Here is a 27,969-nt window from a genome sequence, read left to right as displayed (position 1 = left end):
CTAGTTTTTAATCAGCGATGATTGCTGAGCTGGGATGCTGTGGGCTGGCTCGCCTGCTCCTTCCTCAGAGAGTGCCCACTGATGTGTCCTGGCAATTAACCAGAGACCTGCGGGAGGGCAGCAGGACAGCCAGGCTGGCTGATGTGGCCATGTGCCCCGTCCCCTCTTCCATGGGGGTGCTCCTTGGCCCCCATCCACCTTTGGAGGGTTGGCAAAGGACATCAGCAGACACAGGGATGCTCTCACAGAGGCGTCTATTTGGACTATTGCTTTTGACTTGCCCAACAATTTAATCTCCCAGGGGGTAGAGAAAATGACCAGTGGATCAGCCACTCTGAAATCAATTCTGACCATCAAGGAACTGACCGGCCAACTGGAAGTGATAAGAATCTTGAGGGAAAGGGTATAATATTATACCCTTTATAACACTGCACGAAGGCTTAGCACGTGGAAGTATCTCTTAGACTTGAGGGAGGCAGAGTGCAAGACATTCAGAAAATAATATATAGTTATTCCTTCACATGACAAGATTCTGAAAGGGAGGATGGCGTGAGAAGGTGAGAAAGGTCTTACCAATGCACTTCTGATTGGGCCACTCTCAAATGACCCTAGTGAGGAAGAGGTGGAGAGTGTCCCTCGCGGTCCCAGTCACGGCTGAGCTTACACACACACTCTCTCTCTCTCCTCGCCTTTTCCTCATTAGAGTCATTTGAGAGTGGCCCAATCAGAAGTGCATTGGTAAGACCTTTATCACCTTCACACACACACACACACACACACACACACACACACACACACACACTTCCTTGTATCTATTTCTAGAATCTTTTACAAGAAACTGAAGAGAACAACTGCCTCTGAGGAGAGGAACTGTGCTGCTGAGGGATGGAGAGAGAAGGGAACTTTACTCCTCGTATATTTTGAATTTTGAAACACATGACTTGACTGTATTACCCATTCAACATTCAAATGAATACATAAAAAGGCAATAAGGGGCATTGATAAGAGATGGAAAGAGGGCCACAAACTCAAGAGAGCATGTAAGAGGGCAGCCCAGACCCATAAGAATAAACCCAAGACGGCGGAAGGCCCAGCAAGCAGTCATGGAAGGCGCACCCTACACTTCACACAAAAGGCTTTTGTAGGGATATTCAGAGCAAGACAGAGATCAAAGGAAAAACGGGCCTGCTACTGGGGTCATGTTATCAGATGACACTGGAGGTGTCTTGGGAGCTGAGGGAAGGCAGAAGTGAAGACAGGGAGGCTCAGCCTCACACAGCTGAGGCAGGGACGGGCCAGGGAGTCACTGAGGAAAGGTGCTCCCTGTTGGAACACTCTGGTGCTCCACAGCGTGCAGGTAGAGAAAGTGGGCAAGGGAGGGAGGAGGGTCCTTGACAGCAGATGGGACGTGTCAGCCTTCTTTTCTGCTGTACATTGTCCTTTGTTCACATCCAACCAGGAACAGGCAGAGCTGTTCCTGCTCAGAGAGAGGGTGGAGACAGGAAGATCCAGTCTGTCTTCAGCCTAAGAGGCTGGTCCAGTGCCTGTCGATCTGCTGAGTGAGGAAGAGAGCCTTGAAGAAGGGCAGGATGACAGGAAGGTGGGAGGGCAGAATCCTGCTGAGAGGGTGTCTGTGGGAGAGGGTGGCAATGTGTGGTAACAGCAAGTAAGCCAGAGGCAAGGGAACAGGGAGGTGAGCAAGTGTGACAGCTGTGAGTGTGGGAGGCAGTGAGGGAGGGAGTGAAGGCGTGGGTACGATTCAAAGTGGGCATGAGGGAGGGGTGCAGGTGCCCGAGTGATATGGTTTGGCTGTGTCCCCACCCAAATCTCATCTTGAATTGTAGCTCTCATAATTCCCAGGTGTTGTTGGAGGGACCCAGTGGGAGATAATTGAATCACGGGGGCAGTTTTCCCCGTACTGTTCTCATGGTAGTGAATAAGTCTCAGGAGACTTATTCACTTATAAGGGAAACCCCTTTTGCTTAGCTCTCATTCTCCCTTGTCAGCCACCATGTAAGATGCACCTTTCACCTTCCACCATGATTGTGAGGCCTCCCCAACTACGTGAAACTGTGAGTCCATTAAAACTCTTTTCTTTATAAGTTACCCAGTCTTGGGTATGTCTTTATCAGCAGCGTGAAAATGGACTAATACACCGAGTGACTGAATGATGGGTAGGGTGACTTCAAGGGGGTGGGAGTGTGAGGGAAGCAGTGGGAATGTGGGAATGGCAGGGTAAGTGTGAAAGCAAGAGTGTGAGAGAGTGTCTGCGAGTGAGGGGGAGATAGCGTGGACGAAGACTGAGCAGGAGTGCATGAAGCTGTGAGAATGTGGGAGTGGGAGTGGCCACGGGTGTGAGTGAGAGGGCTGAGTGTGAGTAAAGTGAGTGTAAATGGGTCCATGTGAGTGTGTAGAGTGTGTGAGGGGTGTGAGTCTCAGAGGTTGTGTGAGACTGTGAGGGCACAGGGGAGTGTGGGTAAATGTGAGTGTGGGAGTGTGCAAATGAGAGAGGATTTGACTGTGCATGTGTGAGGAGAGGGCCTGTGTGTGTGTGTGTGTGTGTGTGTGTCCTGCTGGCGAGGAGGAAGACAGGCTGTTGATGGGGTGGGTCTGACCAGGCACTTCCTATCTCACTCTCACCACATCCCCTAAGGACCTTCCATGGTCTAAACCTGACACGCCCTCCCTGGCTTACAGTGAAGCTGCAGAGATAGCTCTGGTCCCATGGAATATTCTCCTAAGCTCATCATGCTGTGTATTAAGTTGCTGATGTATATCAAATGAGCAGAGAAGGTATGCAGTGTAAAAGAGGAGAGTCTGGGGTGTGCCAAGAGTTTGGGGAAGAAGGATGGGTAGGACTGGGTGAAGGAAGAAAGGATAGCTGATCACATCACCCCTTTACTCAAATCCATATTACCCCAGTGCCCACTGACCAAATGCCTAATTCTTTATCTATTTTAAAAATTATTTAGTTTTTAGAGATAAGGTCTTGCTTTGTGGCCCAGGCTGCAGTGCAGTGGCGCCATTGTAGCTCACCGCAGCCTTGAACTCCTGGGCTCAAGTGATCCTCTTGCCTCAGCCTCCCAAGTAGCTGGAATTACAGGCACCTGCTGGCATGCCTGATTAATTTTTAATTTTTTTGTAGAGATGGGGTCTTGCTATGTTGCCCAGGCAGCCTGGAACTCCTCAAGCGATCCTCCTGCCTTGGCCTCCCAAAACACTGGGACTGCTAGCATGAACCACTGAGCCCAGCCCTAATTCTAAAACCTTTAATATGACTTTCAAGATTTTAGGTAATCCTGGGGAGTGAATGTGACTTTTACTATTTTACATAATAAGTACTCAATAAATGTTTGATTGCTCTGGTTCCGTGGTCTGTCTTGCCTGGAGAGGGTTCCTCTCAGCTCCACACTCAGCCTTCCACACTCTGCCGTGACATTGCCATTTTGCCAGCTGGATCCATGCCAGGCTCTCCCAAAATGGCGGGAGGAGGGAGGAAGGACATCCTTCTTCCTGTCTACTTGCTGTTCCAGGCAGCATGCCTCAGCAGTGGGTCTTCACCTAGTAGTGACAATAGGTTCCAGTTTCCAGCTTTTTTAGGGGGGTGTTAGGAACTGAATGTTCATGTCTCCCCAAATTCCAATGTTGAAACCCTAACCCCCATTGTGGCTGTATTTGGAGGTGAAGCCTCCAAGGAAGTAACTAAGGTCAATGAGGTCGCAAGAGTGGGACCCTGATCCGATAGGATTAGTGTTCCTATAAGAAGGGACACCAGAGAGCTCTCTCTCTCTCACCACACACACACACAGTGAGGAGAGGCCGTGTGAGGAAACAGTGGAAAAGATGGTCATCTACAAGCCAGGAAGGGAGCCCTCACCAGAAGCCAGATCAGTCAGTGCCCTGACCTTGGACTACCAGTTTCTAGAACTATGAGAAAAGAAATGCCTGTTGTTTAAGCCACCCAGTGTATGGTATTTTGTTATGGCAACCACAGCAGACTAATATAGGGGGTATCCCTGGAATCACCCTTGTGATGCCCCTCAGAGGTTTTTAATCAAGTCCTTATGTTAATTTATCTCTGTTCACAGACATCTCTGCTTCTGGTTTCCTGATGAGACCCTGACTGATCCAGAAGAGATGGTGCCTATACTAGTCAAGGGCAGGAACCTCCAGGCTGAGGAGCTGGACTCTGTACCTGTCTTCTTTGCCTCACTGCATTGGGCTGTGCCCTGAGCCTCATCTTCAGAAAATGGAGGGAAGCAAGTCCTGGGTGACCGCAGGATCCCTGTAGCACAGCTCCCCCAAGGTCTTAATGAAGTGCCATTACACCTCTCAGCTAATATAGTTCCCAGGAAAGGGGCAGGGCAGATAGATGGCAGAGAGGGAGACTGAGTCACACTCACTAGCTAGGCCACACAGCTAGTTAGAAATAGAAGCAGGCCTGGGACTCTTCCTTCCAATATGCTGCCCCCTTCCACAAAGACCCAGAGGCTCCCTGCCTCCTCCCTACTTTTAATTCGAAAGGTAATAGTTCCCACACTATTAACTAGCTGTGTGACCTTTCTCATGTTACTTTTCTCTGAGCCTTGGTTATCTCATTGGTTAAGTGAAGCAGGTAAACTAGATGTTCTCAAAGGGTTTTTTCAGCTATGACATGCTGTGATTTGATGATTTTTCCTCAATGAAACCAAAGGGTTCAATTTATCTCCCCCAAAATTTTCTATGTTCTATGCTCAGCTTTTGATTTGACATAATTATAGCACTTACATTTAGTGCAAATTCACATAATCATCGCATGAGTTATTAATTATTTTTAAGCATTGGCATAGTACTCACTGAACCTGAGGATGTATACATTGGTTAGGACCAGGGGTGAGTTAAGTAACCAGATGTCTGGGACTGCAGTTAATCTTATCAAGCCAGGGAGTTCATGGAACTTAAGTCTGGTTAAACCAAAAAGAGGCCAGGGATTCTAAGGCCATATTGTGTACTGATGAGCTACTTTAATCTGCCTACTCCTACAGAGTGATGTGCAGATCTGTGACAGGTTTAGCATGAACATACTTTCAATGTACGTCTTAATTTTATTTGCACTTAGCCTTCTAAAAAAAAAGGTATTTTGCCAAAAAGTGGCAAAACTGTTAATTACCCCCTTCCCCACAGCCTGGAAAAACATGGAGCTTACACTGGGTTTTGTCCTCCATGTAACAAAAGCCTTAGCTTTCGGGAGGAGGGAAGGAAACCATCTGGGACCAGACTAAGAGGAATCTCCTTCTGCTAGGAGACGGGCAGATCACAACACCCAGGGACAAGACTAAGGCACAGGCACACAAGGAAGGCCTAAGGCTAAGAGTGAAGCAGAAACACTGAGAAAAACCCTCTGGCAACTCAGCCTCCATCTTAAGAATAAGAAAATGCTAGAGGAATTTAAAGCTGGTGGTGCACTGAAGATAAAACCCAAACCTAGAGCAGCAAAACCCAAATCTAAGTCAACTTCTGACTAGATTGACTCAACCACCCACATCAAGGGGCAAACTTTGTCTACAAAGGACCAGTACATAGCAAATATTTTAGGCGTTGTGGGCCACGTGGGCTCTGTTGCAACTATTCAACTCTGCTGTTGAAGCATGAAAGCAGCCATAGACAATATGTAAATGAATGAACATGGTAATGTTCCAATAAATCTTTATTTATAGACACTGAAATTTGAGTTTTATATAATTGTCTTATGTTGTATAATTACTATTCTTCTTTTGATATCCATTTGACACATTTAAAAATATAAAAACCATTCTTAACTCATAGGCCATACAAAAATAGGCAACAGGCCTGATTTGGCCCAAGAACCATAGTTTGCAGATCCCTTGCCTTGCAGAAAAAGAGGCACGCATATTTACTACAGCCTTTACTGTTCTAAAGATGTTTTGCTTTCAATCAAAAGTCATGAGACACCAAACACAAGACAAATAACCCACTGTCAAGAAACAAAGCAGTCAACAAAACCAGATTCAAATATGACCCAGATGTTGAAGCTATCACATAGGAAACTTAAAGTAACTATGCTTACTATATTAAAGGCTAGAGTGGAAAAGATGAACAACATACATGAATAGATGTAGAATTTTAGTAGAGAGAGGGAAACTACAAGAAAGATTCAAACAGAAATGCTAGGAGACAAAAGTGACAGAGACAAATACTTTTAACTAGCTGATCCATAAACTTGATACAATTTAAGAAGGAGTCAGTGAACTTGAAAATAGGTCAATAGACTTTGGGAGGCAGAGGCAGGTGGGCCAGGAGTGTGAGACCAGCCTGGCCAAATGGTGAAATCCCATCTCTACTAAAAATACAAAATTTAGCCAGGCATGGCAAATTAACTTGCAATCCCAGCTACTTGGGAGGCTGAGGTGGGATGATTGCTTGAACCCAGGAGGTGGAGGTTGCAGTGAACCAAGATCACGCCACTGCACTCTGGCCTGGGTGACAGATTGAGACTCTGTTTCAAAAAGAAAAGAAAAAAGAAAATAGGACAATAGAAATTGAACAAATTAAATACAGGAGAAAAAAAAAGAGTTAAAAAAAGAGTATCCAAGAGATGTGGAAGAATATCAAATGGTCAAACATTCTGTAACTGAAATCCCAGAAAGAGAACAGAAAGAGAATGGGACAGAGGAAATATTTGAAGAAATAATGGATGAGAATGTTTCCAAAATAATGAAAGACATGAAACCACAGAAAGAAGTTCAAAGAATCTCAAGCAGAATAAATTAAACAAAGAGAAAAAAAAAAAGCCCAGGCATACATCCAGATGCATCATAATCAAACTGTTGAAAAGCAAAGATAGGATAAAGAGAGATGGAGGTAAAATTAAGAAAAAAACCCAGTAGATTTAACATCAAAATTAGGCGAGCCAGAAGACAATGGAGTAACATCTTTAAAGTACTGAGGAAACAAAACAAAACCAAACCTGTCAATACAAAATCCTAGCCTGAGCAAAAGTATCTTCCAAAAGTGAAAGAGAAACAAATAGTTTTTTCAGACAAACAAAAACCAAAAACTCATTACCAGCAGATTTGCATTACAAAAAGTATTAAAAGAAGTTCTTCAGGTGGAAAAAATAAGACACCCAAAGAAAACTTGGATTTACACAAAGAAATGAAGATGACTGAAAATGGTTAAAATAAAGGTACATATGAAAGGGTTTTCCCCTTATTTTCATTCCCTCTAAAACATAATTGATTGTCTAACATGAATTACTATTGGGCCTAAGGAAGAAATAATACTAATTCTATATAAACTTTTTTAAAAAATAGAAGAGAAAAAACTATTTCCCAACTCATTTTATGTGGCCATCACTATTCTGATACCAAATAAGTTAAAAGAAAATAATAGAACAAATTAACATAGACACAAACATCCTTAAGAAAATATTAGCAAACAGAATCTAGTAATATGTAAAAAGGATAATGTATCATGACCCAGTGGGCTTATATTGGGAATGCAATGCTGGTTCAACATTTAAAACTTAGTTAATATAATCACAATCTCAGCAGATTAAAGCATAAAAACAATATGACCATTTCAATATATGCAAAGAACATTTGACAAAAGTAAACATCCATTTATGCTGCATACATTCTCAGAATCCATACATGCTCTTAGCAAACTAGGAATAGGATGGAACTGCTTAACTCAATAAAAGACATTGACAAAAAACTTACAGCTAACATCATACTTAATGATGAAAGACTGACCACTTACCTCTAAGACAGGGAATGAGTCAGGGATATTTGCTGTTGACATTCTTGTTCAACATTGTACTAGAGCTCCTAGCCAGTGAATAAGGCAAGAAAAATAAATAAAAGGCTTACAGCTTAACAAAAGACAAAAATGAAACTATTTTCAGACAGTATGATTATCTACATAGAAAGTCCCAATGAATCTACAAAAAAGCTGCCAGAATTAATAAGGGAGTTGAACAAGGCTGAAGGTCAAAATAAAAAGTTCAACTGTATTTCTATATATGAGCAATGAACAATTGGAATTTACAAAATTTTAAGTTAAGTACCCTTTAGACTCACACAGAAAAACGTGAATTATGTCCAATAAATTATGTTCAAGGTCTATATGCTGAAAACTACAAAATATTGATGACATAAAGTTAAACAAAAAAATGTCCCTTGTGTATAGATTCTAAAACTCCATCTTGCCAAAATGTCAATTATCTTAAACTTGATCCATAGATTTAACACAATTACAATTAAAACCCTAGCCACATTATCTTGTAAAAACCAACAAGCTCATTCCAAAATGTATATGGAAAACAAATGAACTAGAGTAGCCAAAACAACATTGAAAAAGACCAAAGTTGGTGGGTTCACTCTACCTGATCACAATACTTAGTATAAGGATACAACCAAGACAGTGTGGTATGGCAAGATAGATAGATAGATAGATAGATAGATAGATAGATAGATAGATAGATGAGAGAAAGAGAGAGAGAGAGAGAGATTGATTAGTGGTACAGAACAGAATAGAGAATTCAGAAAGACCCACACAAATAGTCAACTGATTTTTGACAAAGGTACAGCAAAACTCAATTTAATAGAGAAAGGATATTCTTTTCAACAAATGGTGCTAGAACAATTGGATTTCAATATGTGGAATAAAAGAAAAACCAGAACCCATACCTCACACCATACATAAATGTTAACTCAAAATGGACCACAGACCTAAATGCAAAATGCAAAACTATAAAACTTGTGGAAGAGAATACAGGATAAAATTGCTGTGCCTTGAGTTAGACAAAGATTTCTTAGATAGGACACTAAAAGAACAATCCATTTAAAAAGATTGATAAATTGGATTTCATAAAAATTAAGAACTTTTGCTATTTGAAAAACATTAAGAGAATAAAGAGAAAAGCCAAAGACTGGGAAAAATATTTGCAAGCACATATTTGATAAAGAACTTGTATTCAGAATATATACTCTTAAAACTTAATATGTAAACAAGCAGCCCAATCAAAAAAATAGAGAGAGACAGACAGGGTCTTGCTCTGTCACCTAGGCTGGAGTACAGTTGTACAGTCTTGGCATACGGCAGCCTCAGCCTCCTGGGTTCAAGTTATCCTCCCACCTCAGCCTCCAGAGTAGCTGGAACTACAGGTGCACACTGCAATGACCAGCTAATTTTTGTATTTTTTTTGTAGAGATAGGGTCTCACTATGTTTCTCAGGCTGGTCTTGAACTCCTGGCCTCAAGTGATCCTCCTGCCTTGGCCTCCGAAAGTGCTGAGATTACAGGCATAAGCCACCATGCCCACCCCACCCAATTTTAAATTTGGGCGAAAGATTTGAGCAAGTACTTCATCAAAGAAGATATCCAGATGTTGATAACACACAAAAAGATGCTCAACATCATTACTCATTAGAGAAATACAAATTAAAATCACAATAAGATACTACTGCAAATTCATTAGAATGACTAAAAAAAAACAACAACAAAAACAAAAAACCTAACAATACCAAGTGCTAATAAGAATACAAAGTAACCAGAACTCTGAAAAATGTCTAGTGGGAATGCAAAATATTGCAGTCACTTTGGAAAGCAGGTTGGCTAAAGTTAAATATATGCTTGCCATATGACCCAATGTCTTCGTCCTATTTACCCGAGAGAAATGAAAAATTATATTCACCAAAAACCTGTCCATGAATGTTTATAGTGGCTTTATATATAATTGCCAAAACCTGGAAACAAATTGGGTATATCTATATAATGGAAAACCAACTCAGCAATAAAAATAAGTACTTGATACACAAAACATTGATGAATCTGAAAACGCATGCTGAGCAAAAGAAACCAGACACAAAGAATCCATCCTGTTTGATTCAAGTTATATGAAACTCTAGAATAGGCAAAACTAAGCTATAGTGACTAAAAGTAGGTCAGTTATTGTCTGGGACCAGGGATGCCAGTAAGGAGCTCAAGAGAATTTTTGAAGTGATGGAAAGTTTCTCTATTTTGACTATGCAGGGAGTTAAACAGGTGTATAGTATATATTTGTCAAAACTCGTGGAATTGTGCACTTAAAATGGATGCACTGTATTATATGTAATTTTATACCTCAATGTATCTGATTTTAAAAATGCATTATTATCTTTGGAAGGTAGGAAGGATTGTGGCCTTGAACCTATTGTATTTAGTGCTTACGTGAAACCAGGTTCTCCCAGAGGGATATCACTGTCCCTGCAGCTTCCTGACCACAGGACTCTTTTGGCATGCTCCTAGCTACCTTTTGCTCCTATCAAAATCATTCCTTACCATTTTCTTTTCCTATTAACTCAGTTCATATTTTATTATTTAAAAAATGGAAGTAGTTTTTAAATGAAAAAGTGATACATATTTTCTTTTAAAATGTAGAGAGAACATACTATTAATAAGCACATGTACCCTAGAACTTAAAGTATAATAAAAAAATAAGAGAAAACCCACATATCACTGCATACAATTGACTCTCTCTTCCCAGATGTTCTTGTATTCCCTTTTTTAGACAGCTAATTTTAAAGTTAATTTTATCTCAGTTGAATATGCAAATCCACACTTCTTTTGAAAAATTAAAAAGGACAGGAAAAGCCAGAATCCTCTTTGACCACTTAATGTCTTCCCCATTTCACCAGTCGAGATGTAATTGTTATTACTGGAATGTGGATCCCAGCTCTTTTAAAAATAGTTTTGTTTTAAAATTTTTATTTTCATATAGACACCCTTAAAAATTTTTTAAAATTGTATCTTACAGAATTTTCAGTGAAATCTTTAAACATATATTTTTCGGCATGTCACCTCTTCCTATCCCTCTCTCCCACTTGTCTTATTTCTCAGCCCCACATCCCAGGAGCCCATGTAAACAACCTAGAGTATACCACTTTCTTTGTATCCATGTCATCATACATGTGATGTATATACACATATGTATCTTCACATATATACATATGTAGTTTTAATTTGTGTATGTGTACATTTATACACACATATACATATATATGTATTTTTCAAAGATATTTTACCTTATTCAACTGTGCTTCATAAATTTCTTCAAGCTACTTGTTAGATTCTGGGGTTACCTGTTCTAATGGCTGCCTAATTTTCTATGATATGATGTATATTGATACTTCAGTCCATAATTTCCCTAGTGATGGGGAATGCAACCATTATTATAATGCATATACCTCTCTTATAAAGTTTATCCTTAAATATTTTTCCCTGTTTCCATTACTGAGTGCTTATTACTGGAGAGGAGGAGTAATAGTGGTTTTTGTATATTTATCTTACATCCAGCCATCCTGCCAAAGTTTTCATGAATTTTAGTAGCAATTTTTCTGTATTCATTTTCTTTTACTGCAGTCTTTTAAAATTTCTAGAAATAAAATCATCTTTGTCTTTTCCTCCCAATGTTTATGTCTTTTGTTATCTTATTTTTTAGAAGGTTTAAGGTAATAATAGTGACAGCAGCAACCCTACAAGTTCCTTAATTGAAATAGGTTTTGTGTTTCACAATTTAGAATAATTAATGTTGGTTTGGCAAATATTAATAGTTTTTCATAAACAGTGTTTTCTGTTTCAACTTTCTATGGTGTTATTAGAAAGAGCTGCCATATTTTTCAAATACTTTATCAGCATATATTGTTATGGTCATATGGTTTTCCTCCTTTAGTTTGCTAGTATAATTCATGTTGACAGATTTCCTGATGTTGAAATGTCCTTGAATTCTTGAAAGAAGTCCTGCTTGGCCATATTAAATTACACTCTTCATATACTGTAGAATTCTACTAGCTAAAATCATATTTCAAATTTTTACATCTGAGCTCCTAAGTCTGTAGATGTATTTTTGGTTTTATTACTATACTGGGTTTTGACAGCAAAGCCATGTGTTTCATAAAACAGGAGAGCTTTCTTTCCATGTTTCTGTATTATCTGGAATAGTTTAAATGGCGCTGGAATTATTAGTTAGATAAAACTCATTTGGATCCAGTCTATTTTTCAGTATTATATCTTTATCATTTCAGTATCTTTTGTGATAATAAGTTTATCCTGGTTTTCCACTTCTTACTAGTTTTGGTAATTTATATTTGCTAAGAAATTTTCTGATTCCCCCGAATTTTTTGGTTTGTTGCCAATATTCATTCTTTTCTCTGTTATCTCCTTTCATATTCTTCATGTGGTATATTTTTGCTCATTTCCCCTTTATTCAGGGGGATTTGTCTGTTTTATTACTGTGTATAAAATACAGCTTTCTTTTGCTTTCAGCTTCTATTTATCAATTTCTTTTTTCTAGTTTTTTTGGTTGCTATTTGCTACCTTACTAAGGAGAATAAGTAATATATTCCTTCACCAAAAAAAAAAAAAAAATTCCATCTGAAGGCATTTAAAGCTTACATTTTTCCTCTGAGTACAGCTTTGGCTATATGCTATTAAGTTTGGGTATAATGTGTGTTTTCTGTTGCTTTTTGGCAGTTTGTAATCTTCTTTAACTTTTCTCTCTGATCCAACAGAATGTTTCTTAATTTTTACACAGTTATAATATTTATAGCCACATGTTATTTGTTTCTAAAATTTTTTTAGGGGGGCGCTGCTGGCCAAAATTTGATTTTTACGTTCCATGAATATAAACCAAAAAAATGTGCAAACTCTATTCAAAAAGCCATAAGATCAGGTTTACTAATTGCATTATTCAATTCTTCTATGTCTTTATTTTTGTCTATTAAATATATCTAGTTCTAAGAGAGGTATATTAATCTCTCTAATTGTATTTTTATTTTTTATCAAGTTCTCTGCATTTCTAGTGGCTTTTGATTTAAAGTCTTCAGTTCCTCTGATAATTGGGACATAGAGTTTTCTGCCACTATCTCTTCTTAATAGATTGTGTCTTTTGTCATGACATAATATTGCTGTGGAGTGTTTTTAACCTTAAATTCCACTCTGTCTGATACTGACATTTCAATTCTTGCCCTTGCTCTTTGTATTTGCCTATTTTCTCTTTGTCGCCCCTTTATTGTTAGCAATTTTCATCACTTTAAGTGTGTTTCTATACATGGCACATAACTGGGTTTTTTCTAAACACAGCTATTTTGTAATGATAGAAAATTCAACCCATTCATATTTAGATAATGGTAGATTCAATTGATCTCACTCCTTCTATCCTACTTTGTGTATTATTTATTTTACGTTGTTATTTCTTCTTTTTCCTTCTAGTTTTTGCTGATTTGTTTTCTATTTTATTTTTTCTCCATGAAACATTAAAACAGGAAAGTTTGTTGTTCTCTAGCTTGGTACTGTCCTGCCTCTTTTTTTGGTGCATTTTGTTGAGTCAGGTAGGCACCTAGGTTAGAAGCCTCACTCCCACCCTCCCAGGCACACTCAACACTGACGCTGACATTTGTCACCAGGCTTGAACCCAGGGGCAGCAGGATGTATTGGAGATGAGGTTTCATTCTGCCACTCAGCAGCTGTACAACCATGGGCAAATTATCCACCTTATTTGACCATTACAAGGTAGATAGTCACGTGGCACATGTGGGACTAACCAGGGCATGTGTATGGTCCACTTGGCACACAGCTGGTGCTCCTGTTCCCTGCTCTATCTCTCCTTAGGCTCCTGGGCTGGTTTTGCGCCTCCCCTTTCTTTGAGTTGAGCAATCAGGATGAGGAGGATGGCCACGATGGCTGGCCTCATGTGTCTGGCTCACTTCTCTCAGAATTCCTAAAAGGGATTTCTCACGTCAGCTCCCATTGGTCTTTCATTTCTGTGGGGCAGCAGGGATTATACTCTTCTCTTCTGCCCTTAAATGATGTAACGAGACACTGTGGAGTGCTGTCTGTGGACACACAGGAGGTGGGCCTGGAACCCAGTGCCCCTGCCTCCAGCTCCAGATAAAGGAATGCATCTTCTATTGTTTCCTCTAGGACCCCAGTGTAGCGGGAATGCCTTAAAATAAAGTTGCTAGTGTTTCAGCTTTTTGAAAGAACCTGTCGAGCTGGTTTTCTGGTTTTCACTGGAAAACCCACTTTACAAAAAAGATAAATTTGTTATATGCAGGAGACAGGAAATTGGAGGAGGGACCCAAGAAGGCCATGTCCTGGAGAATACAGCTTTCCCGGGGGCCTTGAGGAAGCAGCTAAGGGACATGGCAGGCATTGTCCTTCATCCACGATTCATCCCTTGCACACCTCTTGGCCTGGTGTTTCTCTCCAGGGCTTCAAAGCTGAGGAATCCACTGATTCAGAGCATGCTGTAGCTGTCATCACCAGGTATTGGGACTTGCCCTCAATGTACTGGGTCTCAATTCTTTTGTATCCTCTCGTTTGTTTGGCAGAGAGAGGGGTGGAAAGTATTGTGGATGATTTATCTCTACATCTTTAGTTTTGTGATTCTAATGATTTCCAGTAGGCAAAACTTAGAACTCCTTGAGGGCAGAGGTCTGATACCTGTTCAGACCCCTACTCAAGGGTCGTGGAATGTGGTTTGGTGCCTTCTCCCAAGCGCTGTTGATAACTGAGGGCAGCACCCGGGAGAGCCCCTTAGCTCCTTCCACCATCTGGGGCCTCTGATCCGCAGGACCTTTGGGGTTTATTCCCTGTCCACTCATGGGTTCTGTGTACCTTCTGCTGTTAATCTACACCACTCTCCCGTCTGCTCTTCCATCTTAGTGCTCTCTTGCCACTTCATAAAAAGGGTGCCACAAGTTCCCTGGGGACAAGGCAGCGGCTTCTTCCCTGCTGGAGGCCCATGGCCAACATTCATGCTGAGGGATGAGGGTGGCAGGTGCGATTTGATGATATCCTCTCCCACCCAAGAAAAACAGCAGCTCTCCCAGACCCCAGCCCTCCTCTGCAAGTGAAAGAACTCCAAACAACTCTGTTCAAAACAGTTTATTTTATTTTATTTTTTTTTTGTCAGACAAACACATTGATTTCTGGACCACAGTAGAGGATGGAAACCTTTCACAAACTTATTTATTTGAAAATACAAATATAAAATTATACTTTCCACATCTGTGATGTGAGAGACTGCCATCCACATAGTAATTTTTTACAACAGGGCTTTAAGAAAGCCACACACAAAGACCTGAAAGATGCTTGAGATATATATATAGATAGATACATATATATGTATATATATAAAAAAAATACTCACTACCAAAGTTCTCATCAGTTTCATACTAAAGTATAAAAGTAAGGGTGAGGTCAGCCACAGTGCTAGGGAAAGTTTTATTTAGATACATTTATGTCCACATGAAACGCTTAGACTTGCATCCTATTACATATGGAATTCGGAGTTTACAATACACCATGAACGGCAGATTGGCTAGCCCACGCTACTTAAGAGGACACTCACAGATTCCACATGGGATGGTACATTATGTACAGAATACAGTAGTAGAGAACCTTCGAGGGAGGCTCTGGAACTTTTGTCTCTCAGCCTCCAGCCCCCTCCCCCATCATGCCCCTGCCTCCCGGAACTGAAATCCCGTCTGAGACAATACATTCTGATTATTTGATAGCCAGGTGTTTGGATTAAGGTTGCCCCCCCTCAAGCCCCCGACAAGAGGGATGGATTTTATTTATATGTTTTTGTGTTTTAGTTTACTTACTTTTTTTTGGTGGAAAAAAAAAGAAATAAAAAGAAAACAAACATATTACAGTATTAAAGTATTGCTTAACTTCCAGCGTCTCCTTGTGTAGTGTCTGTGCCCAGGACGGGGCTGAGCTGACATCTGCTAGTTTTCTGCTTTGGGGTGAGGGTGGGGAAACCCGCCAGTGTCTTTCTTCAATGTGCTTGCCTGCAGTCAGTCCCTCTGCTCTACCCACTGTCTGCCTTCCTCGGAAGATAGCCTGGCTTGCGAAGCACATTCAAGAAAAAAAAAAGTCTCCCCTCCCTCACCAGCCCCCCACTCTCCCTCTGTCCCTGCGTGCCACTTGCAACCGATAAAGAGAAGTATGAGTTAGTGTTTCTTTTGTAAACAATTTCATATGCAATATAATACAGAAAGCATGGCTGACCTTCAATAAAAAATGTAGTAAACGATATTGCTTTATTCTTGAATATGCTGCAGTGAGTGAATGGCAGAATGAAGCAGTGTGGAGGTGGTGGAGGAGGCTAAGTCCCTAGCCCTCGTTTGCACTAAAGATCAAAATAGGTTTTGTTTTTCTATTTGGAACCAAAAATAAATTTTTTTCCCCCAAAATCCCCAAATGAAAAAGAACAACAAGCAAAACCCGCCCCCAAGAAATCAAAAACAAAACAAAACCAAGAACAAAAACTGAACACCTTTCAGGTCATTAGAACCAACAATTACCCAATGATTTTTATACTAGTCTAGCAAGATGTGTGTAACATTCACTGGCTGTGATTGCTGTGCAGTGAGACAGTAAATTGACAGCAATAGAGCCATGCTACCTTAAAGTCCAAGCTACAAGTTCAAATTAAGATGAAGGTTATGAAGGATAAAAACGCAAAGGCCTGTTGGGGCTTTGTTTGAATCAAGCTAATGGGCGACTGGGATAGAGCGCGAGGCTGTTTGGTTTTCCCAATGGATATGAGGAAGGCCACGAGCCAAGTCTGTGGAAGCTGCTAGAGAGCAGACCAAGGCTTGGTCATCTCCATCAGCCCCATGCCCAGCTAGAACCGGGAATGGGTCCGGGAGCTAATGCCACTCACTCGCCTCTGCTTGGGAGGAGAGGAGTTCGGGGGTCTCAGGCAGATGGATCTGGAAGCCAGAAAGTCACCCGGTGGCTGTTTGATAATTCCGGGGAAAAGCCATCAGCCAAGAGGGTTTCTCCCCCACAGAAGGCGAAAGGTGGTTCCCATGTTCGCCATTGAGCTTAACTGAAACAAAGCCAAGGCTGAACGTCAGTGCTAAAAGAATTTACAAAAATCTTTCAAATTGGACTTCTAGATGGATGGGGGGACTAACGTGAACCTTAAACCTAGGTAGCCACATTAAAACATATCGGATTTCCACAAGATTTGTGCTATGGGCTACTGGGTCTCTTCAAAAGGTATATAAACATCTAAAACATATTCACACAGATTATCAATTTCTTCTGAGCATTCTTAAAAAAATATTTTTTCTCTTAGTAAAATCATTTTAATATACCATGCCTCCCTCTTTTAAAAAATAAATTAAAAAAATCCAGTTTTGCATATCTAGCATTAGCATTTAAGGTAGTATGGCACCCCTTCACAGTAGGGGGGGGGGGGATCTACAAAACGCCGTAGAGTCCGCCGGCATTTTAACATGGTGAGACCTTGGGTTAGTTGAAACCACATCAGATCAGCTAAAATAAAATTAAACTTGAAATTGAAAAAAATAATTAAAGGAAAAAACTGCCCCAAAATTATTAGCATTTTTTTCATAAATAAGAGAAAGTTCTATCCTTACTGGTCCTAAATCTGAATAACTATGTCTAATTTTTTTTAAACCTTAATTATGTTATACCTATCAATATGTACTAGAAGAAAGAGGAGAAAAAAAGTCGCTACACTAGTACCAGGACAGCACGCTTACAAGATAGCCATTTTATACATTATTAACATACAATGATCAACAAAGAGTCTTCTATGAGGTGATGAGGGATGCAGAGAAAAGAAAGGGAAGTACAGTACATCACCAACATGGACAAAATAGGAATTAAATTCCCTCGTCTAAACACTGAATTTCTGGGAATTTACTATTTTTTCTTTCTTTTTTTTTTTTTTAAATAAAACTTCTGTTTTGTTGTTTCATGACTTGAACAAGTTTTGATATTTTAAAAGCGCTCAGCATTTAATCTGGTTGTTTGGGGGAAAAGAAAAGAAACAAAGAAAGGAAAAAAACAACAAAAAAACCTCACCAAACAACCTAACATTTTATTAGAAAAACAAAGAACATGATTTTTTTTTAATTAAAAAAAATGTTGCTGTTTCATTAGAATTGAAAAAGGCTTTTTTCTTTCTTTCTGAGTTAGCATTTTGGAGTCTTTAGTTTGAAGATGCTTTTGCCCTACCATGTCTGTGAATGTCTACATTAGTCTACTTTGTTAGTAAAATTTATAAAAATAGGAGTGCAGCAGCTCTTTATAATAAATGTCGCATTCAGTGTCTCATACTGGCTGTGCCTTAAGTACCAAATTTATAAACGTAACAATTTAAAAAATATTAATAAAACGTCAATATCACATTTTAAAAAAGAAAAAATATATATCCACACTACAATATGTTTTAATGCCATCTATTGAGTTGTACTTCTATAGTTGCTGTTGCCGACCTATTACCAATATTTAAAAAAAAGTTAAATTAAAAAATATCCTTCATCATAAGTATCTTTCCCCAACCGAGGACCATATATTATAACAGCCAAATGTTAAACATGTGCAAAGAGGAAACTGTCAGTTTTTCCCACCAGTCACAGTGCAGTGATGTTTATACTTTTTATTTTTAAAATTCTGTTTACATCTACAATAAATTAAAAAAAAATTCTTCCATAGCCTCTCTGGTGATACTTGCAGCACTGAGGTATTAAAAAAAATATATAAACCAAAAGGTTGCTTTCCTAATTTGTAAATAGAAAGTGAATGGAGAAAGGTTGTATTAATGCAGGCTTATCCACTCCTGGCCCATGGGGCCCCAGATCTGGGAGCGGGGTGGGGGGCAGGGGGAGAAGAGAGGCAAAGTGTCCTAGGGACCTTTGGAGGTGCTGAAATGATTGGACAATAGAAAATGATCGAATATTTAAAAATTAAGACTGAAAAAGAATGTCCCCCCCACCCCACCCCCACCCAAGCCAAACAGGTGTGCTTTGAAACTTTAAATATGTTAAATATTAAAATTGTAGCTTTGTTTTTAAAAAACGTCTTGGGAAAAGCAGTTTTTCATATTTTAAATAAAAATCTAACTAGACGGTAACATTTGAAGCTGTGCACAGACAAGAGGTTAATAGGCTGGTACAACACTAATACAGTTCTTAGGTCTATCACACAGACAAAGGAGCTAAACAGTGCTCTAACTTGTCCTGGGGTGGTCCTGGCAGCTGGGCAATCTTCATCTCAGTAACTAACTTGGCCAACGTTCCCTTCCCGCCTCCTTCCACAGAGCATCAAACTGCCTGGGACCGACTCCCTCACAAAAATATTTTTGATTCTCTCTTTCTTAATAGTTTCTATGTAGTTAATGGAATTGTATTTACAACATTTCTCTTTTAGAATTCACAATTTCAAAAAACCTTATAATATCACCTCTTTCAACAGAAAAAAAGCACTTATAGAAAAGGAGGACACTCGAAACACTGTCGTCCTTACCTTATTGCCGAAAATAGATAGACTCAGATCAACAAAGAGACATCACAGAAAGAACTGCTAGAGAGCCTGTTAATTAGCTCACTACACCTCACTTCTTCTACAACGCAAAATAGAAAGCTCATGCCCACTTCCCGCCCCGCACTTCACAACTTTGCTTCAGTGTGTGCTAAAGTTCCACCTGAAAATTCATACAGTCTCAGAATTGGTACCAAAATAGGGAGAGTAATATTACCATCTCAGCATCCTTTAAAAGGGAGAACAGAACCAAAACAAGCAAAAAAAAATTTTTAAGAAAAAATAACTCCTTAATATAACAATTATACTATGGTTAGCTTTGAACTAGATATTAAAGCTATGTGACTACTGGACTAAGTCAAAATCACTACCAAATGTGATTCAAAGAGATTTAAAAGGAGAACGGGAAGAGAGGAAGGGAGAGGGAAACCACCAAGAAAAACAAAACAAAACAAAACCGAAATCATGGGTTATATACACATTTAAAAGCTGTTGTCTTATATTACAGCAGATTCGTGAGATGATGAGATGTAGTCAACCCTCGATCCGAAGTGAGCCATCTCTGGTTGGGATGGGGAGTGAGGCTGGTGGGGGTCCAGGTCTGAGGACATCACCTAAACAAAGGGCCACTCAGAAACTTCGCCCAGTCTTGCCTGGACATCCAGGTATGCTCTGCAGGGCAGGGAAGGCCAGGATGTCCAGAAGAAAACATAAAGTGGAGGGGAGAGGGAAGGAGAAAGAAGTGTCAGACAGGTATGCGATTTCCTCCACTGTTTTAACTAGAGTTTCAAAGATGGACTTCACTGGACTACTGAATATGCACGAAAATCACCTGGCTAGAACCTTACTGAGATCACAGGTTGAGAAATCTGACATTTAAACCATACCTGACACTGGGGAGAGGACAAGGCTTCAACTCTTTTGCTGATTTGATATAGTACCATAGGGTTCTTGAGGTAATGGTGGGAAATGTGGTCACAGGGATTGCAGCCAGGTGGGCAAACTGCCCATTGACCTGAGATACCTTTTTTCTATTTAAACTTCTGTTTTCAAAGCCAAATGTTAAACAAACAAACAAAAAAACCCCTGCAAACTTTTGCCTTTATTAGATACCCATCAATAACTTTTAAATGCAAACTTACACTAAAAGATCATATCATATACCAAAAACTAAAGGTCATGACACTAAAAATACACAACAAATAACCGGCTTTGGTTACAGGAAACAAAAACAGGCCCAGGATTCACAGATGTGTTAACTGAGTCTCCCTGAATTGACTGGGGGTGTGGGGCCTGGGCTCCTCTTTTGTGGATGGCACTGAACGTCGAGGGTTGGGGACAATGGATGTGTTTGACCAGTCCTTCCTAACTGCTGCGGTGCAGCCACGTGACTCTATGAGCTCACCTAATCCATTTTGAAAGGGAGTGAGTTGCTACCACACTCTTGGTTACTTCATCCTTCTCTGGAAATTGAGTCCTAGACTTAGATGAGGGAGGATGAGCTGGTAGCAGCCTCCCCCATCCCATTCCACCCTACCCCACTCCTATGGAAAGGCTTTAGTGGCCTTAGGGGTATATGGAGCTGTAGGCAGGAAGCCCTACACCACTCCTTCTCCTCCAGGGGAGGTAGGGAGGGAGCACAGGCAGCCCAGTGTCTGGCCTTTCAAGGGTCTGCTGTGCCTGGTAGTTGTTTAACCCCCTCTTCATCTGACTCCACAAAGGGCTGGAGCCATCTTCAGTCTCCAGAGTTCTTGGTGATACCAGTTGTCTCTGCTCTCAGAGAAACCTTACTTCCTCTGGGCCCCCAAACCCAGCTTAATTAGTAGCGAGTAGCTTTCCTTCAAACTGTTAGTGGCCTCTGGCTCTGGCCAGCAATGGCTGGGTCAGTGCTCAAGGGGAAGTGGAGGCAAGGGGTGGGAGAATTCACACACATGGTTTATTTGGTTAAGAGAGGCAGTTGCGTTAGTTGAGGTGATCCCTTAGCAGCAACATTAGAGAAATCCAAGAGATTTATGGAGCTCAACTCAACCCAGTTCTCCACCTGGTCCGACTCAGGAGCCAGGAGCAATCCCTCTCTATGAGAGAGGCATCCAATGAAGTGCAAGCCCAAAGTGGCCAGTTCATCTCCAGCCTTGCTTCTCCTACATCCCAACTCCAAGAGTGAAAGGCTCTGGTGCCTCTGTGGGATTTTCCAGGTGGAATCCGTTCCCTGGCCTCAGCTGTCACCCTCTCTTTTCCAGAGACAGATCCACATTCCAACCTCACAAACTTAATGTGCTAACACAGTACACATCTAGTGCTTTCACAAGGACAACCCCTCTCCCTTGCTGGTGTTCTTCCCAAGAAGGACAGATACTCATTTCCAAAGGAGTGTGTGGCAAGGGGCTTCCTCACTGCCCCAACCTCCCTCTCCTCTCTTCCGTCCCCTCCACATCCCCATCAAAGTGATTGAAAAAATGTTTAATTAACTTGAGCTGAGTTTAAAAGGTTAGGAAACTGGCAGGGATCCAAATCCATGTTACACAGGTGATGTCGTTAATTTAATTTGCCTTTCGTGCGGTAATCTGGATAATTACTCAGTAGTTACTGGCAAAAATGTTTTCTTTTCACTAAAAGATGGAGTCTGGCTGTTTGACTGCATGAACCCCATTGGCTGAGCCCCAGCAAGGCCTGGGGAGCTGAAGGGGCCCAGCAACCCACAGGGCCAGCTGAAAGGACCTCCAGGAGTGGGTGGCCCTGGCCCCCATCCCTGCTTCCAGGCGTAGCAGAAGCCCAATGCTTCCCTGCCTCTATCCCCCTGGGATGGGCGCAGCATGAGATCTCCTTCCAGTTTCCCACACTCTTGATTGTATTTCAAGACAGAGAAAGATGAAGGGTGGGGAAGATACAGAAAAAGAATCCAAAGAACCAAACCAAGAAAAAAAGAGAGAGTCAAAAAGGTGGGGGTCATGATTAAAAGCTGGAGGAAGAGATGAGATATTAAAAGACTGGATTTGTTTTTGCCCCCACCCTCCTGAAAAGGGGTCCAGAAAGAGGAGAGAGAGATGTGGATGTGATGAGACAGGGGCACGCACGTACATGTATGACCCGTGGACATACATGTACGGACACACCGGCAGGGCAGAGACACATGGCAGAGACGGTAATACCTCAGAGTGAGATGGCAACGAAAGCACCTGCTCAATGGTATCCATTTGTAAAGGCCGTTGCAATCAAAGGTCCCTAAAATTGCACAATTGTTAAGGTCATCAGTGTGCTATACATGGGAACAGATTGTCATATTCTGGGAAAGGAAATTATCTCTAGGACTAGTTCTGTGGTTGCCAGCATGAATATGTAATTCTGAGACACCGTGCCATGAGGGGCCAGGATGACATCCTCCTCAGCTCCAAACCCCTAGTCCCCACTCCCTCCGCCCTTACCAAGCCTATCTGCTTACCCCGGGGAAAACCAAAAGCCAGATTCAGAGGCGTGGGTGGATGGTGGGAAATGGGGGGTTGTGCCCCCAGTGATGGGCGTGTTGCCCTGAACCCCAGAGTGCAAAGATAAGTCTCTGTCCGCAGTTCCAACGGCTCTAGCTGGGGAGAAGAAATCCCGGTGCAGACAAACCAGGATGCTTTCTGGTTATTTCAGAAAAACATTACAGCCCACAGGTCAAAAGACCCCGGTTTTCAAGAACAAATTGGGTCTGTGTTTCTGGATGCTGAATATGGAAATAAGTTGTGTTCTAAGTGGTGATAGATGGTCCCCTAAATTGAACAGCTCTCAGGTGAATAATAATATTCTGGATTTGGTACCACAGTTGATCCGAGGGGATTAGATTCATCAAACTACTGACTTAAGTGATACTGGCTTGGGAGCGGAACTGAACAAGGACCCACCCTGCACAAGTAGGGCTGGCAGGTGTGTGTGCGTGTGTGTGCATGGTGTGGTGCGTGTGTGGTGGCGTGTGTGTGCATGGTGTGCGTGCGTGGTCTGTGTGGTGTGCGCGCGGTGCGTGTGTGCATGCATGTGCGTGGTGTGTGCGTGCGTGCGTGTGTGCACGTGCATGTGCGTGCGTGTCTGTGTGTGCGGCGGCGGTGGGGCGGGTGGTGGCGGTGGTGGTGCGTGGTGCGTGTGTGTGGCGGGTGCGTGGTGTGCAGGTGCGTGTGTGGCGGTGGTGGTGCGTGTGTGCATGCGTGTGTGCGTGCGTGTGTATGAGGGAGGAGCTCCCAATGCCAGGGGGCATGAATGAGGCCACCTTGGTGCCCTAGACTGTCTGCACATGTTTTGTTCTCCGCAGCGTGGCCCCCAAGGCAGGGCTTGCCAGCTGTCGCTCAGAAGCAGAGTCTGACAGGAACGTGGCCTGGGACTGCAGACGCACCCATCTTAGCTCAAAACCAAGCTGCCTCCAAAATGCTGAGGCTGGCTAGGGCAAAGGTTGGCCAATTTTCTGTTTCCAAAATGGAAGGGACAGCGAGCAAGTGGGCTCAGGCACATTCATGCTCACACACACCGGGAGGGAGAACAATACAATCTGAAAACAGCATGCAAATCTGTTAAGCAAATTTCCATTGCCTGGATTAGTCAGATTATAGAACCACAGAGCATTACAAATATCAAATGCATCTGGCCTTCAAGGGGTGGGGGCTGCAGCTAAAGAACGCAAATGGGAACTTACTTGGAACCTGGAAACTGTAAGAAACATTAGCAAAGAAAACTGCCTGGGAGAGGGCTTGGATCCCCACACCACCTCCCAGGCTCCAGCGCTGCCACTGGACCTTACATCAGGGGTTCTATTGACTAAGGCTGCTACTCTGGTGGGGAACTGGGACATTTCCCAGCTCTCAGGTCCCAGCCCACATGACAGTGTCCAGAAAGCGGGGATCAAGGAAGGTGGCCACTACTGAGGCCCTATTACGTGCCAGCGTGTGACATTATTTTGAATAATCCTCCTACAATCTTTTGAGGAAAGCATAGAGATTCTGGTTTTGCAGCCAGGGAAATGAGATTCAGACAGGTTATTGAAGTGGCTCAAGGATGCACTGTGTGAAGGTGATGGAGTGGTGATCTGAACCGGACCTGCCCATGTGCCTTCTGCTCCATCACACAGCCACACGAGAGGCACTCAGGACACGTCTAAGACGACGGAGGCTTCAGCCCTCAGGAGCTGGTGTGATGTTGATGGGGACCCTCTGTCCTCTCCTCTGCCCCTGATGTTGGGCTTTCCTGGCACACCCACAGGCCACAAGGAGCTGGTCAGGAAGGAGGAGGCAGGAGGGCAGGGGAAGGCAGGTACTTACAGCTATGCCGTGGCCGAAGCCCGAGCCCGGCTGTGGGCTGGCCGCACTTATGTAATTCCCCACTCCGGAGTCCTGGCTGGCAGGGCCGTAGAGATCGGCGACAGGTCCTGGGCTGTTGGCCCCCGGGAAGCCTCCGGGCCGCGCCGGGTTGGAGCCTGCCGGGGAAGCGGGCGCGCCAAAATTCGGTTGAGCACTGTAGCTATTCAGGACTGGTGTGCAGAGAATAGAGCTGGGTATGAGGCCAGAAGCCAGGCATGCACCGGTCATTACAAGCCAAACACTTGAGAAAAACAGCTGAGGCCCAACTTCTAACACTCAACCAAGGCCATGCGAAAACATCAGCAGGGACTCAAGAATACTCAGCCCAGGCTACTACTAAGAAGCTTGGAGCTCCAAAAATATAGAGAATAAAAAAACAGTCATTCAACACACTACGGCAACCAACCGGAGGTGCTTCACTGCCCACCAAATTATCACAATAGAAATAGAGATATATATGGAAGAGAGAGAGAGAGAGAGAAAGAGTTTTTTTTTCACATCTGAATTGATGCTCATGCAGTCTTCTAGATCTGGGCACGTTGAGACAGCATTCACATCCCATGCAAACTACAAAGGAACTAGTTTTAGACTACACATTGTGTTAATATTGATATTAAAACGTGACAGGAAACAAAGCAATTTGTGTCCAGGAAAAAAAAATCTTTGCGGAGGGGATTTTTGATCTTTTTTTGTGTGTGTGTTTCACTTTTTCTTTTTTGTTTTTGGATCCATTAAATGACAAATTTGTTTTGTTTTGTTTTTTAAAAAAAGACAAAAAAGATCTCCATTCTCCATCCCACCCCCACCACTCCCCCCTCCCCACTGGCTACTCCCTCCCTTCCCGCCCTTCCCATTCATAACCCTGAATGAAAGTCATCAATACTGAACGTGGTCGGAGGATGGGATATGTTATGGAGAGTTTGGGCATCTTGACATAACAGTAATGATGGCGGCAGAGAGTTTCCTTTTGGGGTGGAGAGAAGGGGATGGAGGGAGGGATGGGGGGGAATGGTAAACCTGGAGGCTGGGGCCAGAGCTGGGGTGGAAGCCAATGGTTCTACAGGACACCCACACACTCACCTCCTGCAGGAGAAGGAAAGGGGGGATTTAAACTTTTTTTCCTTTTGTTTAAAAAAAAAAGACAAAGAAGTATGAATGCAGAACATACCGACTGAACCAATTCATAGCTAAACCACAGCTGACCAAAACACCTGCTTTCTCTTGGTTATCCTGCAGTGTCAACTCCAGAGTGAGAACAGCAAGCTCAGGATGTACCTTTGCTACAGAGAGAGTGGACTTGACACTCACAAATCCAGAGAGTGGTGGGGTTGCAGATCAGGGGGCAGCGGAAGGTGACACTGCCTCGGCCCCCCCAATCCCATCATTCTGACCCTAATGAGGGCCGCAGCCTGTCAACCAGTTAACCAGGTTAATTTTGTCTCACCTTTATTTCCCCTTAGTAGTTTAAACTTTTCTTTTCCAAAATGGAAAACAATATTTTTTTAATGGTTAAAGGAAGTTCTTACTGATTTTTAAGCCTCAAGGTGAGTCTGGGCTGGCTACCTTTGGGCTACGGCTAACCCGTCTTAAAGAACCAGACATTCTGAGAGTCACACTTTCACATCTTCGGCTCCAGAGGGCCGCTCCTTGCAACAATCACTTCTCCCTTCTGCCTCCCTTGGCTTCTCCCCCTCTGCCCAATGACCAGTTGCCTTCAATGGCAGAGGCAAAGAACATCGATGCAGGCGGGGTCACTCCTGGCTTTGGCCCCTCCCTTGCCCAGGGGCCTGTGATTTGAGGCCCTCAGTTCTGGTGGGCCTGGAAGAGCCAGAAGTGGATTGATTTTTCACCCACTTGTCACAGGGATGGGAAGAGATTGATGAGGCACCCAAGGCACACTGGCAGGAGACTGAGACAGAGACACAAAGATACACGGGAGACCAAATCAAGCTGGGCCTGGCTCCTGACACTGCAGAGAAAACAGAACTGAAGCCTCCAGATGCCCTTGGGGCGGGAAGCCCGAAGGTGAGCCCCTCTGAAGCTGTAGCTGAGAAATGAATAAACTGGCCAATGGAAAGAACAGGTTAAAGAGAAAAAGAAAAAAATAAATTATAGAGGCTTAGAGCAAGTGAACGGCTGATCTGGAAATGCGCTGGCAGACAAAAGGGACGGAGATTTTTGAATATAGAAGATTCAACTTGCAGATAACACTTGGCCCTCTCACTCATGAAGGCAAATATCAAGCCGAGATATTCAAAAGGCGGTATTATCTTAGTCTAACACACTTTTTTCTTCTGAGCTCAGGAAAACAGAAGAAGCTTGGACAGTGGACTCCTGGTTTTGTCCAGGCAGCTGAAACCCCTCCCTAAACAAATGAACTAATTAGCCTGTTCCATTTTAGGCTAATAGGATGGGGTGGGCATGAGGAGGCGCAGTGGTAGATGGAAAGAAAGTTTTTTGGCTTCTTTCTTGTCTGGCCGGATGTGAACCCAGGAAGGTGTTGGGCAGGCCCACCTAACTAACGGGTGGGGAGAGGCAGGTTTAGGTTCCCGTTTCTTCCAGCAGGAGAGCCACCTAGAGACTAATCTAGCCAGCAGAAGCAGCCTCAGAGACAGGATGTAGCATGCCCACAGAAGGGTGCTGTCCAGAAATGCCCCCTTCTGCAGCTTAGATAGAAGACAAAAGGGCTGTTGGTGTTATGCCCATCCTTGGCAGCCGCTCCCGTTCCTGTGTGTGGGGAGGCCTGTGGTTTCTGAGTTGGCCTGAAGGGAATTTCACAATAAGCAGCTCATCTTAGGTCTATATTACCCCTCCTTGCTCAGTCCTCCTCCATCAAATGACACTAAAATCACCGTGGAGAAGACACTGTATTAGAATGCAGCTTTCAAATCCCAAGTCCCGTTTTATTACGCACTTGCTCATCACGATGCCAGAGCCTCAGCTCAAAGTCACCTTGCAGATGTCCCCCAGCCAGGGGTGAAAGACAGGGCTGCTGGGTCCCCACTAGAGGGCGCAGCCGGCAGGCAATAAGCACCCAGTTCTGGCTGGTCCCGCCTCTAGCTAGGCTTCCGGGCAGTGGAACCCGCACCCTTGAGGGCTGGGCGCACGGAAGAGAGGAGCCTCTGTTTTCCACAGTCGACACTTCTCTCTGTCTGTCTCTGTGAGCAGAAGACCCAGGCTCCAGAAAGCATGTTAAAGTCCCCGAACAAGCCATCTGGAAACCCATGCATCTTTGAGAAGACTCATAAAAAGCAACGGCTCTGGCTGCTTAGGAGAGAATGGGGACTGCCACTTGGCAC

The 27,969-nt window shown here is 42.7% G+C and overlaps 1 protein-coding gene and 1 non-coding gene across 4 annotated transcripts in view; one reads left to right on the top strand and one right to left on the bottom strand.

The window, feature by feature from the left end:
• The first annotated feature begins 13,999 nt into the window (after positions 1–13,999).
• On the top strand, positions 14,000–14,063 carry LOC115838447. The gene has a single exon (XR_004033474.1). It is a non-coding gene; the product is annotated as a U7 small nuclear RNA (small nuclear RNA).
• Positions 14,064–14,912: 849 nt separating this feature from the next.
• The window catches only part of MSI2 (musashi RNA binding protein 2), a 429,839-nt gene continuing 416,782 nt past the window's right edge, over positions 14,913–27,969 (bottom strand). Inside the window, exons 13-15 of one of the 3 annotated variants that reach the window (XR_004033315.1) lie at positions 24,632–24,786; positions 22,499–22,571; positions 14,913–20,021 (exon numbers count right to left, since the gene is read on the bottom strand). Coding sequence is in view for 2 of the 3 variants with exons in the window: in XM_030827589.1 (XP_030683449.1) it covers positions 22,530–22,571; positions 24,632–24,840 (251 nt within the window). In the remaining variant the exon portion in view is untranslated. Of the gene's footprint in view, positions 20,022–22,498; positions 22,572–24,631; positions 24,841–27,969 lie in introns of all 3 variants that reach the window. The other 2 variants (XM_030827589.1, XM_030827590.1) reach the window with 2 other exon arrangements.

This window comes from Nomascus leucogenys, chromosome 14, assembly GCF_006542625.1.
Source record: "Nomascus leucogenys isolate Asia chromosome 14, Asia_NLE_v1, whole genome shotgun sequence".
Lineage (NCBI taxonomy): Eukaryota > Metazoa > Chordata > Mammalia > Primates > Hylobatidae > Nomascus > Nomascus leucogenys.
Note: the sequence above shows the minus strand (reverse complement) of the source record. Positions and strands in the feature narration are given on the sequence as shown.